Consider the following 15762-nt stretch of genomic DNA (forward strand, 5'->3'; position numbering starts at 1 on the left):
CCGCAGTAAAAGACACCACAGGAGAACGCAGCCACATTATAACCCTACGGAGGTCATAAATGATGAAAAAAATGTCAGGATTTTCTTCTGAGCGTAATTTACAAGAAAGGGTTATTTATACCCCCCGTACACGTGCTGCGGCCGGCGGGCGTTCACCACGCCACTGTCTGCACCATGCCGGCCTGCAACATAATAATGATGAATTTTACGGCTGTAAATCTGCAAATATTCCCAGAGGAGCTTCATATATTTGGCCTCCTATATAAATATATCAGCCTGGAAAATAACCTCAAATATTTATATGATACCCGCAGTTTAATTACATCTGCAGTGAATTATTGCCCAGATGTCGGCATTGTTAGAGACGCCTCGCCGCCACTAGGTGTCGCTGTAACCCCAGACTGCTCGCCATTCGTCTTCTGAGCCCGATCGATTGTAAAATCACCTTGTGACTTGTTCCTTCGTGTCACCGTCAGAGGAGGACATATGTGCAGAGAATACGCAGAATATTTTTTATTGCCATTTTGGGTGTAAATAATTTTATCATTACTAGGGATGATTCCAGCCTAATTGATTTTACAGATCCTGCCACAAAAGCAGAAATCCTCAATTTTACGAAGATTTGAGCAAAAAAAAAAAAAAAAAAACATATAAAAAAAAAAAAAAAAAAAAAACGAAAAAAAAATACTCTTTTATTTTACCTTATTTTAATTTTTTTTTTTTTTTTTTTTGGGGGGGGGGGGGGGGTGTTATATTTAGGATAGCTTAGTTTATTTTGTGCTCTTCTTTTTTGTGTTTTTTTTTTCCTTTTTGTGATTGTTTTGTTCTCTTACAAGTTTTAATTTACTTTTAATTTAAAGATAAAAAAAAAAACAGGAAATAAGGATAATGAGGGGAGTTTTTGGCACAAGGACAAGCCACCCCCCCCCCCCCCCCCCAACCTTGTCACTGATTCAAAAGCAGAAATCCTAAATTTTAGGAAGATTTGAGCAAAAAAAATTAATAAATAAATAAAACGAAAACAAAAAACTATTCTTTTATTTTACCTTATTTAAAATATGTTTTTTTTTAGGGGGGGGGGGGCTGTTATATTCAGGATAGCTTAGTTTATTTTGTGCTCTTCATTTTTGTGTTTTTTTTCCTTTTTGTGATTGTTTTGTTCCCTTACAAGTTTTAATTTTCTTTTAATTTATTTTATTTCTATAAAAAAAAGGAAATAAGGATAATGAAGGGAGTTTTTGGCACAACGACAAGCCACCCCCAACCTTGTCACTGATACAAAAGCAGAAATCCTCAATTTTACGAAGATTTGAGTAAAGAAAAAACAAAAAAACCCCCCCCAAAAAACACTCTTTTATTTTTACCTTATTTAAAATGTTTTTTTTTTTGGGGGGGGGGGCTGTTTAGGATAGCTTAGTTTATTTTGTGCTCTTCGTTTTTGTGCGTTTTTTTTTTCCTTTTTGTGATTGTTGTGTTCTGTTCCCTTACATTTTTTAATTTGCTTTTTATTTTTTAATTTTTTGTATTTATTATTATTATTAATTATTTAAAAAAAAACAAAAAACAGGAAATAAACAGGATAATGAAGGGAGTTTTTGGCACAAGGACTAGCCCCCCCCCCCAACCTTGTCACTGATACAAACGCAGAAATCCTCAATTTTACGAAGATTTAAGCAAAAAAAAAAACACTCTTATTTAAAATGTTTTTTTTATATTTAGGATCCTCAATTTTGCAAGATTTGACTAAAAAAAAAAAAAAAAAAAATCAACTTTTTTTTTCTTCCCTTTAACAATAGGTCCACATCTATGCAATTCTTGGGCGCTTTTTGCGGTATGTTTTTGAACATCTATTTTTTATGGGTTTTTTTTTTTTGTCTCTCTAACAAACTGTGTATGGCTGGTTGTTAAGGAATGGCCCGGGAAGCCGGCTAGCGCGCCCTTAATGACCGATGAAAACCAGAATTGCCGGCAATAACAAAATCAGCAAAAAAACGGCGTCATGGATTGTGAGGGGAACCCCATGCCAACATTTTTTTTTTTTAAATGGCGCGGGGTCACCCCAAAAATCCATACCAGACCCTTATCCGAGCGTGCAGCTCAGCAGGTCAGGAAAGAGAGGGGATGAGCGAGCCCCCCTCCCCCCCTGAACCATACAAGGCCACATGCCCTCCCCCCCATGCCCTTGATGGGCACAAGGGTCTCTTCCCCACAATCTGGGATCTGAGGGTATGGGGCTTATTCGGAATCTGGCTCCCAGATCTGAATCTCAGATCCCCTCCTATGTGAATGAGGGGACAAGGGGGCTGCATGCTCGGATAAGGGTCTAGTATGGATTGGGGGGTCGGGGGGGGTTACACCGCGCCATTTAAAAAAAAAAAATTTGATTGCCGGCAATTCTTGTTTTTTACATTCAGCTGTCAGCGGGCAAGCCGATGATTTATCGGTTGTTAAGGACGCGGCGGCCGGTCTTCTGGCCCGCTCCTTAGCAACCATCTATACGCAATGGAGAAAAAAAAAAAGTGCAAAACGCATAAAAAAACGCAGCACTTGCGTTTTCTGGTGCGGGCCCACTGAAGTCTATTTCACGCAAAAAAAAGCAATCTGCTATGGGGGAAAAAAAAAGTCCCTGACCCTTTTTCCGAAAACGCATCGGCTGAAAAACGCATAGATGTGAATGTGTATCATAGGAAACCATGTTAAATGGACCTTTTTTTATTTTATTTTTTAGTGCGTTTTGCAGTTTGCAAAACGCACTAAAAAAAAAAAAAAAAAAAGGTGCTAACCCAGCGTAAGAGGGTGTTATTTTTTTTTTTCGCGTGCATGCGTAGGGGGTTATATTTATGTGTCCTTTTGTATTTAAGGGTTTTTTGTTTTTTTTTTTTACTTTTTGTGATCATTATTTGTGTATTGTCAAGAAAAAAAAAGAAAAAAAAAGTGCGCTATCGCTTTCCACGCATCTCTTCTCCAAAGGTGTATATATGTCCCCTCAATGACAATGACTGATTCATCTTCCTTGGAGGACATATATACACCTTGAGAGCAGAAATACATTGAAAGGGAGAGCGCACTTTGTTGTTTTTTTCTTTATTCTTCTTACCGAGTATTCCAGGTTTTTTGAAGTGCAGCCGTCCGTTTATAACTAGATTCTAGCACAAGGTCATTCTTAGTATATATTTGTGTATTGTCACCTTACAATTTTTAATTTTGCTTTTATTTATTTATTTATTTATTTTTTTATGTAAAAAAATAAATAAAAAAAACTCCCAAAAAACAAAAAACAACATAAATAACCCCAGAAAATGATAAGGATAATGAATGGAGCATTTGGCACAAGAACAGATCCAGGATGCTAACCCCCCCTCCCCCCCAACATTGTCAGAACACCCAACAATACCTTCACAGAGCCAATCATCTCACTCCGGCCTCACCGGGACAAGCCCCCCCCCCAACTATGTCACCAATACAAAAGCAGAAATGCTCAACTTTGGAGAAGATTTGACTAAAAAAAAAAAAAACAATGGTTTATTTTCGTGTTCTTTGCATTCATGTTTTTTTTTTTTTTTTCCTTTTTATGATTGGCATTTGTGTATTGTCACCTTACAATTTTTATTTTTATTTATTTTATTTTCTAAAAATTGAAAATAAATAAATAAAAATATAAAAAACAACATAACCACCCCCCGCCCCCCTCCACCAGAAAATAATAAGGATAATGAGGGGTCTTTTTTTTTTTTTTTTTTTTTAAACAGATCCAGGAGAGGTAAAAGGTACCCTCAGGTAAACCCCTGGAGACATCGTCATGTAGTTTAGTTTATTTTCGTGTTCTTTGCATTCATGTTTTTTTTTTTTTCCTTTTTTGTGATTGGCATTTGTCTATTGTCCCCCCACAATTTTTATTTTGCTTTTTATTTTCTAAAAATTAAAAAAAAAATAAAAATAAATAAAAAAAAAAAACAAAAACAAAAAAAACAACCTAACCCCCCCACCAGAAATTAATAAAGATAATGGAGGGGTCTTTTTTTGAACAGGAGAGGTAAAAGGAGCCCTCAGGTAAACCCCTGGAGACATTTTCAGGGGGCACTATTGGCGATGTTATATTGACAGGGTGATGTTATGTTTAAGGTAGTTTCGTTTATTTTTGTTCTTTTTTGCATTCATGTTGTTTTCCTTTTTGTGAATGGCATTTGTGTATTGTCACCTTACAATTTTTATTTTGCTTTTTATTTATTTAATTTTCTAAAAATTAAAAAAAAATTTAAAAATTAAAAAAACAAACAAAAAAAAAAACAGAAAATAATAAGGCGAATGAGGGGTCTTTTTCTGAACAGATCCAGGAGAGGTAAAAGGAGCTCTCAGGTCAACCCCTGGAGACATCGTCAGGGGGTCCTAACCCCCCCCCTTCTCCATTAACCCCAATACATTGGGGGGGGGGTGATGTTATATTTAAGGTAGTTTAGTTTATTTTCGTGTTCTTTGCATTCATGCTTTTTTTCCTTTTTTGTGATTGGCATTTGTATATTGTCAGCTTACAATTTTTATTTTGCTTTTTATTTTATTTTCTAAGAATTTAAAATAAATAGAAAAAAATTGAATTGAAATTGAAAATAAAAATTGAAAATAAATAAATAAAAATAAAAAAAACAACATAACATAAAAAACAACATAAAAAAAAAACTCCGGCCTCACCGGGACAATCCGCCCTCCAACCATATCACCGATAAAAAAGCAGAAATGCTCAATTTTGGAGAAGATTTGAGTAAAAAAAAAATGATGGTGATGTTATATTTAAGGTAGTTTTGTTTATTTTCATATTGTTTGTATTCATGTTTTTTTTTCCCTTTTTGTGATTGGCAGTTGTGTATTGTCACCTTACAATATTTATTTTGCTTTTTATTTGTTTTATTTTCTAAAAATTGAAAATAAATAAATAAAATAATAAAAAAAAAACATAACCCCCCCCACCAGAAAATAATAAGGATAATGAGGGGTCTTTTTTTTAACAGATCCAGGAGAGGTAAAAGGAACCCTTAGGTAAACCCCTGGAGACATTGTCAGGGGGTCCTAACCCCCCCTCCATTATCCTCAATGCATTGCAATAAGACCCCTTTCACACTGAGGCATTTTTCAGGCGCTTTTGGGCTAAAAATAGCACCTGTAAAGCACCTGAAAAACTCCTCCCCCCGCAGTCCCAGTGTGAAAGTCTGAGTGCTTTCCCAGTGGGGTGGTGCGCTGGCAGGACGTTAAAAAATGTCCTGCAAGCAGCCTCTTGGGGCGGTAAAGGAGCGGTGTATACACCCCTCCTCCACTGCTCCTGCCCATTGAAATGAATGGGCACCGCTGCCAAAGCGACTCGGCAGCGGCGCTACACTGGTGCATTTAACCCTTCATTCGGCTGCTAGCGGGGGTTACAAGCGAGCCCAGACGTCGTGAGTTTGTTGTCCCCCCAAAACACCTTGTCCGCATGTTGATGGGGACAAGGGCCTCATCCCACAACCCTTGCCTGGTGGTTGTGGGGGTATGCGGGCGGGGGGGCTTATCGCAATCTGGAAGCCCCCAGAACCCCCCCCCATGTGAATGGGTATCGGGTACCCCTACTCATTCACCAAAAAAGTGTCAAAAATGTAAAATTGACAGGAGACAGTTTTTGACAATTAAAAAAAAAAAAAAGTGTCCCACGATGTCCATTCATCTTTAATCACGGGTCCGACGGTTCAGAGAAAAAAAACATGGAAAAACTCTGCCTCCATGGGAGATGTCCCCGCGACTGCCGTGTTTTTGCTTTGACAGCTGTTATATAAGCAAGGGCGGGGCCACCCGGTTACATCACAGGGTGACCCTTCCCCCTTCTGACGTCATGTGATTACACGTGGCATCAGAGGGGGGCGGGGTCACCCATTTACATCACTGGGGTGGCCCTGCCCTCAGCTATATAACAGCTGCCATCGCGAAAAGGCTGCAGTCGGCGGGACGCCTCCCATGGAGGCGGAGTTTTTCCATTTTTGTTTTTTTCTCTGGACCATCTGCGCTGTGGTTGAAGATGGATGGACATCGCGGGACACTTTCTCCCAAACTGTCCCAAACTGTCTCCTGTCATTTTTCCTTTTTTGGTGAATGTGTAGGGGTACAATGTACCCTATACCCATTCACATGGGGGGGCTGGGATCTGGGGGTCCCCTTGTTAAAGAGGGCTTCCAGATTGCGATAAACCCCCCCCGCCCGCAGACCCCCACAACCACCGGGCAAGGGTTGTGGGGATGAGGCCCTTGTCCCCATCAACATGGGGACAAGGTGTTTTGGGGGGACCCCAAAGCACCCTCCCTATGTTGAGGGCATGTGGCCTGGTACAGTTCAGGAGGGAGGCACTCTCTCGCTCCCCCCTTTTCCTGCAGCCTGCCAGGTTGCATGCTCAGACAAGGGTCTGGTATGGATTTTTGGGGGGGACCCCCACGCCATTTTTTTTTTATTTTGGCGCGGGGTTCCCCTTGATATCCATACCAGACCCGAAGGGCCTGGTAATAGACTGGGGGGGGGGCTCACGCTGTTTTTTTTTTCAATGATTTGAAGGATCCGGCAATACAATACAGCCGCAAGCAATTTTAAATGACATTTTTTCCTTTAGGAATGTAATTTTTCTGCTCTCATTCATTACACTATGTATGGCCGCCGTGTAAGCAGCCTTATATAGTGTGGAGCATGGACTCTGAGCCCCCTGAGCCATGATTGGTCCAAAGACACCCTGCCTTTGGCCAATCATGGCTCTCACAGCAGAGCGCGCTGTGATTGGCCAAAGCATGCAGGTCAGGTGCATGCTTTGGCCAATCAGCAGCTGTCAATGCACTGCGATCTCACAGTGTATTATGGGGTGTTCAACGAGCGCTCGAATTTCCCACGAATGCCCCATAATGTTCTAAATTCGGCAAACACTCGATATTCGAGTCGAACAATATGGATCTGTCAGGAGAGGGATGGGAGGGAGCAATGTTCTGCAGATCTCTATAGAGGTCAGTGATGAGATAATCTGCAGAATATATCAATATGGAACTGTCAGGAGGGGGATGGGAGGGAGCAATGTTCTGCAGATCTCTATAGAGGTCAGTGATGGAATAATCTGCAAAATATATCACTATAGATCTGTCAGGAGGGGGATGGGGTGGAGCGATGTTCTGCAGATCTCTATAGAGGTCAGTAATGGGGTAATCTGCAAAATATACCAATATGAATCTGTCAGGAGGGGGAGGGGACAAAGCAATGTTCTGCAGATCTCTAGAGGGAATAATCTGCAGTATATTTGTGTATAGTGTAGGGATGTAAGCGGACAGAGCGATGTTCTGCAGAACGTCTCACCTCTGGTTGCAGAGCTGACAGGCGAAGCAGTCCAGGTGGTAAACGTTATCTCTGGCACGCATGACCATTTCGAAGGCGGGGATGAGCTTGCTGCACGCGGCGCAGTTCCCTGTGGTTCCAAAGAGCCTGCCAAACAGACACACCAATCAGATATAAATAAATAATGACATCATTGTGACCCATTACAGACATCGCACATCACTCTGCGTCTGAACAAAACCCATACTCACTCACAGAGGCTCAGCATCACATGTGGGCGTTACCTGCATGCAAATGCAGCCTGTCTAGGAACACCCACTCCTCCCGACTGACACGGCCATCAAGGCAATTTGATATTTGCATAACTCCTCCCAAGACCCCGCCCACAACTTGCAGGGGGAGTGGTTGTCACTTTTAAGCAGGAAGCACAGACAGCAATAAAAACATTGTCAGGGGTTCTAACCCCTCCCCCATTCTGTGTCCCCCCACACACTGATGGGATATCTCCTCATAGAATAGAAGGATAGGGGGATATGGGGGTGTGACCAGTGTGAAGGGATCTGGGGGTGTGATCAGGATGGGGGTATCTGGGATGTGTGTGAGGTTGCCACCTCATCCCTTTAAACGCGAACACATATTAATTACACGGGTTCTGTGGCTGATTAAGGTGGTAATTAAACTCACTTGTTGCCTTATCTGCATTAAATCAGCCTCAGAACCCGTGTAATTCAAAGGTGTTCAGGTTTAAAGGGATGAGGTGGCAACCCTAGGTGTGTGATCAGGGTGGTGGGGATCTGGAGGTGTGATCAGACAGGAGGGTTGGGATGGGTTTGGAGGTGTGATCAGAGTGGCGGGGTATGTCGGGTCTGTGATCAGGATGGGGGAGATCTAGGGGTGTGATCAGAGTGGAGTGATCGGGAGGGGGGTCTGGGGGTGTGATCCAAATGGAGGAATCTGGGGGTGTGATCAGAGTGGGGGGTTATCTGGGGGCGGGATCGGAGTGGTGGAGCATCTGGGGGTGTGATCAGTGTGGAGGGATCTGGGGAGATCTGGAGGTGTAATCAGACTGGAGGGTGGGGATGGGTTTGGAGTGGGGGGATATCTGGGGGTGTAATCAGACAGGAGTCTTGGGGTGGGTTCTAGGGGTGTGATCAGAGGGGAGGGTTTGGGGGGAGGGAGGGATCTCGGGGTGTGATCAGAATGGAACAATCTAGGGGTGTGATCAGAGTGTGGGGGGGTATCTGGGGGTGTGATCAGAGTGGGGGGTATCTGGGGGTGTTATCAGAATGGCGGAATCTGGGGATGTGATCAGACAGGAGGGTTGGGGTGGGTTTGGGGGTGAGATCAGAGTGGGGGGGGTATCTGGGGATGTGATCAGAGTGGGGGGTATCTGGGTAGGGGATGTGATCTGAGTAGGGGGGTATCTGGGGGTGTGATCGGAGTGGGGGGGTATCTGGAGGTGGGATCAGAGTGGGGGTATCTGGGGGTGTGATCAGAGTGGGGGGTATCTGGGGGTGTGATCAGAGTGGGGGGGTTTGTGGGGGTGTGATCAGAGTGGGGGGGGTATGTGGGGGTGTGATCAGAGTGGGGGGGTTTGTGGGTTGTGATCAGAGTGGGGGGTATGTGGGGGTGTGATCAGAGTGGGGGGTATGTGGGGGTGTGATCAGAGTGGGGGGGTTTGTGGGGGTGTGATCAGAGTGGGGGGGTATCTGGGGGTGAGATCAGGGTGGGGGGTATGTGGGTAGGGGATGTGATCAGAGTAGGGGGGTATGTGGGGGTGTGATCAGAGTGGGGGGTATGTGGGGGTGTGATCAGAGTGGGGGGGTATCTGGGGGTGTGATCAGAGTGGAGGGGGTATCTGGGGGTGTGATCAGAGTGGGGGGGTATCTGGGGGTGAGATCAGGGTGGGGGGTATGTGGGTAGGGGATGTGATCAGAGTAGGGGGGTATGTGGGGGTGTGATCAGAGTGGGGGGTATGTGGGGGTGTGATCAGAGTGGGGGGGTATCTGGGGGTGTGATCAGAGTGGAGGGGGTATCTGGGGGTGTGATCAGGGTGGGGGGTATGTGGGTAGGGGATGTGATCAGAGTAGGGGGGGTATCTGGGGGTGTGATCGGAATGGGGGGTATCTGGGGGTGTGATCAGGGTGGGGGGTATCTGGGTAGGGGGTGTGATCAGGGTAGGGGGTGGGGGGTATCTAAACATCCACGGGCGCTGACAACCCATGCTATGCCACTGAATTATGTTGACTTTAGCGGAGCTGCAGGACTACCTGGAGCTCATTAGCTGGTTAGTACCGGTTACCCCGGATTTGTGTTGTAATGATTCCATCTTCGGAGGTAAGTGGGGGTGATTACACCTTCCACAATGTATTACGTGAGGAACTTCGCAGAGCCACAATCCATAATCCCCGGCTCCCCGGAACATTGACCTATTTGCTAACCATTCAGCTTTGCCCATTGGGTGGCCCTTTGTGTTTCTGCTCCAGTCACACCTGTGTGTGGAGACTGCGGCTGTCCCCAGCCCGGGGGGATTGTACGGTCATGTGATGTCCGTGGAGGTATCTGCAATGTCCGGGAGCAAAGTCTGAGGAACACCGGACACAAAGCAGATAAAACAAGGCTTGTTCTACATTGATCACAATGTCACCTGATGATGACCAATAACTGTCACAGAAAAATAGACACAAAAATATTTGGAATGGAAATGTGTAGAATAATTCCCATTCTCTGCAACAGCGAAGACATGTTATTACCATTAATGCTATAACTTATGTATTATGTTGTTTTTTTACAGTATAAACATTGATCAGACAGGAGAGAAAGATACAAAGTAACATTGTTTATAAACATTGATCAGACAAGAGATAGAGAGATACAAAGTAACATTGTTTATAAACATTGATCAGACAGGAGATAGAGAGATACAAAGTAACATTGTTTATAAACATTGATCAGACAAGAGATAGAGAGATACAAAGTAACATTGTTTATAAACATTGATCAGATGGGAGATAAAGAGATACAAAGTGACATTATTACTTTTGTATCTATCTGTCATTCATCTCCAGATGAAAGGGATGATCCCCAATTCACTCTCTCTTCCCTTTCACCCTTTAACTATTATTTTCCTGCTTTTTTTTATTTCTATTTGTCACCATTTCAGCAAAACCAAAAATCAGAAGAATATTTAGTACACCGGCAGAGATGATTCTGAACGCTCCAGATTATTGAGGTTCCATTATAAAGCTCATATAAACTGCAAGGAAAAGTGTAAAAAAGGGGCAGAAATAAAGATGTCCGCCATACGCCCTCCATGGTTTATTTTTGCACATTTTGCGCCTTTCCTTGCAGTTCACATTAATACACTTTAAAACAGAACCTCAATAAATGAAGAATTCTCAGGTTCATCTCTGCAGGTGTTCTGGATATTGTTCTGGGTATTGTTCTGGGTATTGCTCTGGGTATTGTTCTGGGTATTGCTCTGGGTATTGTTCTGGGTATTGCTCTGGGTATTGTTCTGGGTATTGCTCTGGGTATTGTTCTGGGTATTGTTCTGGGTATTGTTCTGTGTATTGTTCTGGATATTGTTCTGGGTATTGTTCTGGGTATTGCTCTGGGTATTGTTCTGGGTATTGCTCTGGGTATTGTTCTGGGTATTGCTCTGGGTATTGCTCTGGATATTGTTCTGGGTATTGCTCTGGGTATTGTTCTGGGTATTGCTCTGGGTATTGCTCTGGGTATTGCTCTGGATATTGTTCTGGGTATTGCTCTGGGTATTGCTCTGGGTATTGTTCTGGGTATTGTTCTGGGTATTGTTCTGGGTATTGCTCTGGATATTGCTCTGGGTATTGTTCTGGGTATTGCTCTGGGTATTGCTCTGGGTATTGCTCTGGGTATTGCTCTGGGTATTGTTCTGGGTATTGTTCTGGATATTGTTCTGGGTATTGCTCTGGGTATTGCTCTGGATATTGTTCTGGGTATTGCTCTGGGTATTGCTCTGGGTATTGTTCTGGGTATTGCTCTGGGTATTGCTCTGGATATTGCTCTGGGTATTGTTCTGGGTATTGCTCTGGGTATTGCTCTGGATATTGCTCTGGGTATTGCTCTGGGTATTGCTCTGGATATTGTTCTAGGTATTGCTCTGGGTATTGTTCTGGGTATTGTTCTGGGTATTGTTCTGGGTATTGTTCTGGGTATTGCTTTGGGTATTGTTCTGGGTATTGCTCTGGGTATTGCTCTGGGTATTGCTCTGGATATCAGTGCTGGATGAGAACCCCATTTTTGGGCTAGAAGCGGATTGGGCTGAATCAGGTTTTTATTGCTGTCGGTGTCCCCGCTGGGAAGACCCGCCCTCTTTTTCTCTCGGTGACCAATTGTGCTTTGCTACAGAAAGTGATTGGAAATCCCACATTTTACAGGCCTATTTATTGTTGTTTCCACTGAAGATTCACAATTTTTTCACATAGGATTTAGTTGTGAATCGTGGGTGAAAGTTGTATGAACCTGGGATGAAAACATTGATGAATAGACGCTGTTCTCACTGTCATGGTGTTGGTGGGTTGGTGTCGCTCATTCTGATTGGCACCCCCCAGTAATGCCCTCCAGTGTTCTGCAATACAGAAAAAAAGTCCACACACCTTTTTATTGCATTAGATACATTTTTCTTAAACAGGGTGTTGCAGCAGTTCGGGGTGCTCTTTGGGTTTCCCCGGGGGGGGGGCACAAGCATGGGACTCAGTTTGCCCTGGATCGATGGAATGAGTTGGCATGGTGTGAGCTACCAGCACTGTAACAACCAGTGATACTCTATGGTCAGGACACATGGCATCGTTCATTGGTTTGGCGATGGTGGCTAGCTTGCCTGCACCATGGCAACACATGACTCCGATCCAGGGCAGGGGGCATGATAGCCCACCCCCAGCATTCAGGAGAGGATGGAAGTCTGCCCCCTCCAGACATCCTCCACCCCCACCCTCTGCACTGGAGCCAAAAGGTAGAACTCTAATATGAAGAATGGACTGTGTGATTGGGGGCCCTGTGATGGAAGGACTGTGTGATTGGGGGCCCTGTGATGGAAGGACTGTGTGATTGGGGGCCCTGTGATGGGGGACTGTGTGATTGGGGGCCCTGTGATGGAAGGACTGTGTGATTGGGGGCCCTGTGATAGAAGGACTGTGTGATTGGGGGCCCTGTGATGGGGACTGTGTGATTGGGGGCCCTGTGATGGAAGGACTGTGTGATTGGGGGCCCTGTGATGGAAGTACTGTGTCATTGGGGGCCCTGTGATGGAAGGACTGTGTGATTGGGGGCCCTGTGATGGAAGGACTGTGTGATTGGGGGCCCTGTGATGGGGGACTGTGTGATTGGGGGCCCTGTGATGGAAGGATTGTGTGATTGGGGGCCCTGTGATGGAGGACTGTGTGATTGGGGGCCCTGTGATGGAAGGACTGTGTGATTGGGGGCCCTGTGATGGAAGGACTGCGTGATTGGGGGCCCTGTGATAGAAGGACTGCGTGATTGGGGGCCCTGTGATGGGGGACTGTGTGATTGCAGGGCCCTGTGATGGGGGACTGTGTGATTGGGGGCCCTGTGATGGAAGGACTGTGTGATTGGGGGCCCTGTGATGGAAGGACTGTGTGATTGCAGGGCCCTGTGATGGGGGACTGTGTGATTGGGGGCCCTGTGATGGAAGGACTGTGTGATTGGGGGCCCTGTGATGGAAGGACTGTGTGATTGGGGGCCCTGTGATGGGGACTGTGTGATTGGGGGCCCTGTGATGGAAGGACTGTGTGATTGCGGGCCCTGTGATGGGGGACTGTGTGATTGGGGGCCTTGTGATGGAAGGACTGTGTGATTGGGGGCCTTGTGATGGGGGACTGTGTGATTGGGGGCCCTGTGATGGAAGGACTGTGTGATTGGGGGCCCTGTGATGGAGGACTGTGTGATTGGGGGGCCTGTGATGGAAGGACTGTGTGATTGGGAGCCCTGTGATGGAAGGACTGTGTGATTGGGGGCCCTGTGATGGGGGACTGTGTGATTGGGGGCCCTGTGATGGAAGGACTGTGTGATTGGGGGCCCTGTGATGGAGGACTGTGTGATTGGGGGGCCTGTGATGGAGGACTGTGTGATTGGGGGGCCTGTGATGGAGGACTGTGTGATTGGGGGCCCTGTGATGGAAGGACTGTGTGATTGGGGGCCCTGTGATGGAAGGACTGTGTGATTGGGGGCCCTGTGATGGAGGACTGTGTGATTGGGGGCCTTGTGATGGAGGACTGTGTGATTGGGGGCCTTGTGATGGGGGACTGTGTGATTGCGGGCCCTGTGATGGGGGACTGTGTGATTGGGGGGCCTTGTGATGGAAGGACTGTGTGATTGGGGGCCTTGTGATGGAAGGACTGTGTGATTGGGGGCCTTGTGATGGAAGGACTGTGTGATTGGGGGCCCTGTGATGGAAGGACTGTGTGATTGGGGGCCCTGTGATGGAAGGACTGTGTGATTGGGGGCCCTGTGATGGAAGGACTGTGTAATTGGGGGCCCTGTGATGGAAGGACTGTGGGATAGGGGGCCCTGTGATGGAAGGACTGTGTGATTGGGGGCCCTGTGATGGAAGGACTGTGTGATTGGGGGCCCTGTGATGGGGGACTGTGTGATTGGGGGCCCTGTGATGGAAGGATTGTGTGATTGGGGGCCCTGTGATGGAGGACTGTGTGATTGGGGGCTCTGTGATGGAAGGACTGTGTGACTGGGGGCCCTGTGATGGAAGGACTGTGTGACTGGGGGCCCTGTGATGGGGGACTGTGTGATTGGGGGCCCTGTGATGGAGGACTGTGTGATTGGGGGCTCTGTGATGGAAGGACTGTGTGATTGGGGGCCCTGTGATGGAAGGACTGTGTGACTGGGGGCCCTGTGATGGGGGACTGTGTGATTGGGGGCCCTGTGATGGAGGACTGTGTGATTGGGGGCCCTGTGATGGAGGACTGTGATGGGGGACCCTCTGACAGGAAGGGGTGACTGGTGTAATGGGGGCCCTCTGACATGAAGGGGTGACTCTGGTGTTTAGTAGACCCTCTAATATGAAGGGGTGACTCTGGTGTGATGGGGGGCCCTCTGACAGGAAGGGGTGACTCTGGTGTGATGGGAGGCCTCTGACATGAAGGGGTGACTCTCTTGTAATGGGGGGCCTCTGACATGAAGGGGTGACTCTGGTGTGATGGGGGGCCTCTGACATGAAGGGGTGACTCTGGTGTGATGGGAGGCCTCTGACATGAAGGGGTGACTCTGGTGTGATGGGGGGCCTCTGACATGAAGGGGTGACTCTGGTGTGATGGGGGGCCCTCTGACATAAAGGGGTGACTCTGGTGTGATGGGGGGCCCTCTGACATGAAGGGGTGACTCTGGTGTGATGGGGGGGCCAAAAATCCTGATGGGAATCCGAACCATTCCGTACCCTAAAATAAACCCCAAAAAAGTTCTGACTTTGCCTGCACACCATTGGTGGGGACATGGCCGCCATTGACCGCCATTGGCCGCCTGGTAGGGGAGAATCGGCGGGTTCTGCTCACAGGTGAAGACAAAGCGAATATCAATAAGTCCGATCGGCTGCCCTTGCAGAGCCTCCAGTGACTGCGGAATAAACTGTATTCCTGGAGATTTATCTCTCTAAGCTTCCCGTCTATTTGTTTTCTATAATTATACCGACGGCTTCGAAGCGCGCCGAGCGACCCGCCATCCCGCATCAATCTAGAGAAATGAATTCCGGGGGGACAAGGTGCCCCGTCTTCCCCCCCCTCCCCCGTGTCCGGGCGACAGAGTCCTTGGCGCCCGCACACAGGAATACAGTGCGTTGTATAAATGATATAATATTCCATTAGAAGGTATCGCAACCCATGAAGCACGCTGTCAGTCCCGCCGTCCGCTCGGCCCGCCGCGCTCTCTGCTTTTATGTCAAGAAATACAACGCCGTGCGGACATTTTAAATACACAATATGGGTAAAAACAAGAAAAAAAAACTGCGATTCAGGAAAGGTTTTTTTTCTTTTCCCCCCTCGGGGAGACACGCTGCGAACAATCACCAAACGCAGAATTTTTATGTCTTTCTTGTGTACAAAAATAACCGTCATTTCCGCCACCAAAAATCGAATGAAAAAGGCAAAAAATCCGCCGACAATTATTCCATTCACTGGTGGTTTTTTTTTTTTTTTTTTTTTTTGCCAAGGCAATTACAGCTTTCAATCTGTTTGTGGCGCGGAGAGCTGACCTCAATGCCGCTGCGGGGTCAATAATATATTGCAAAAGGATTAACTATGTTTTTCTTCTCTTTCTGTCTTGATAAGGGCTGGGGGGGGGATGGGGGGGAAATTGGGTCTGAAGCACCTTGGAGACCGCCGGTGACTACAAATATGTGATTATTAACAAGCCGGGATCGTCATCAGATGGAGC

At 46.4% G+C, this 15762-nt stretch overlaps 1 protein-coding gene across 2 annotated transcripts in view; it reads right to left on the reverse strand.

Annotated features, from left to right (window-relative positions):
• LMO1 (LIM domain only 1) overlaps positions 1-15762 on the reverse strand; it is a 179441-nt gene that overhangs the window by 14333 nt on the left and 149346 nt on the right. For both annotated transcript variants that reach the window (XM_073603974.1, XM_073603973.1), the window contains exon 3: positions 7345-7470. In XM_073603974.1, the coding sequence (XP_073460075.1) occupies positions 7345-7470 (126 nt within the window). The remainder of the gene's footprint in view (positions 1-7344; positions 7471-15762) is intronic.

This window comes from Aquarana catesbeiana, linkage group LG11, assembly GCF_042186555.1.
Source record: "Aquarana catesbeiana isolate 2022-GZ linkage group LG11, ASM4218655v1, whole genome shotgun sequence".
In the NCBI taxonomy this organism is placed as follows: Eukaryota; Metazoa; Chordata; class Amphibia; order Anura; family Ranidae; genus Aquarana; species Aquarana catesbeiana.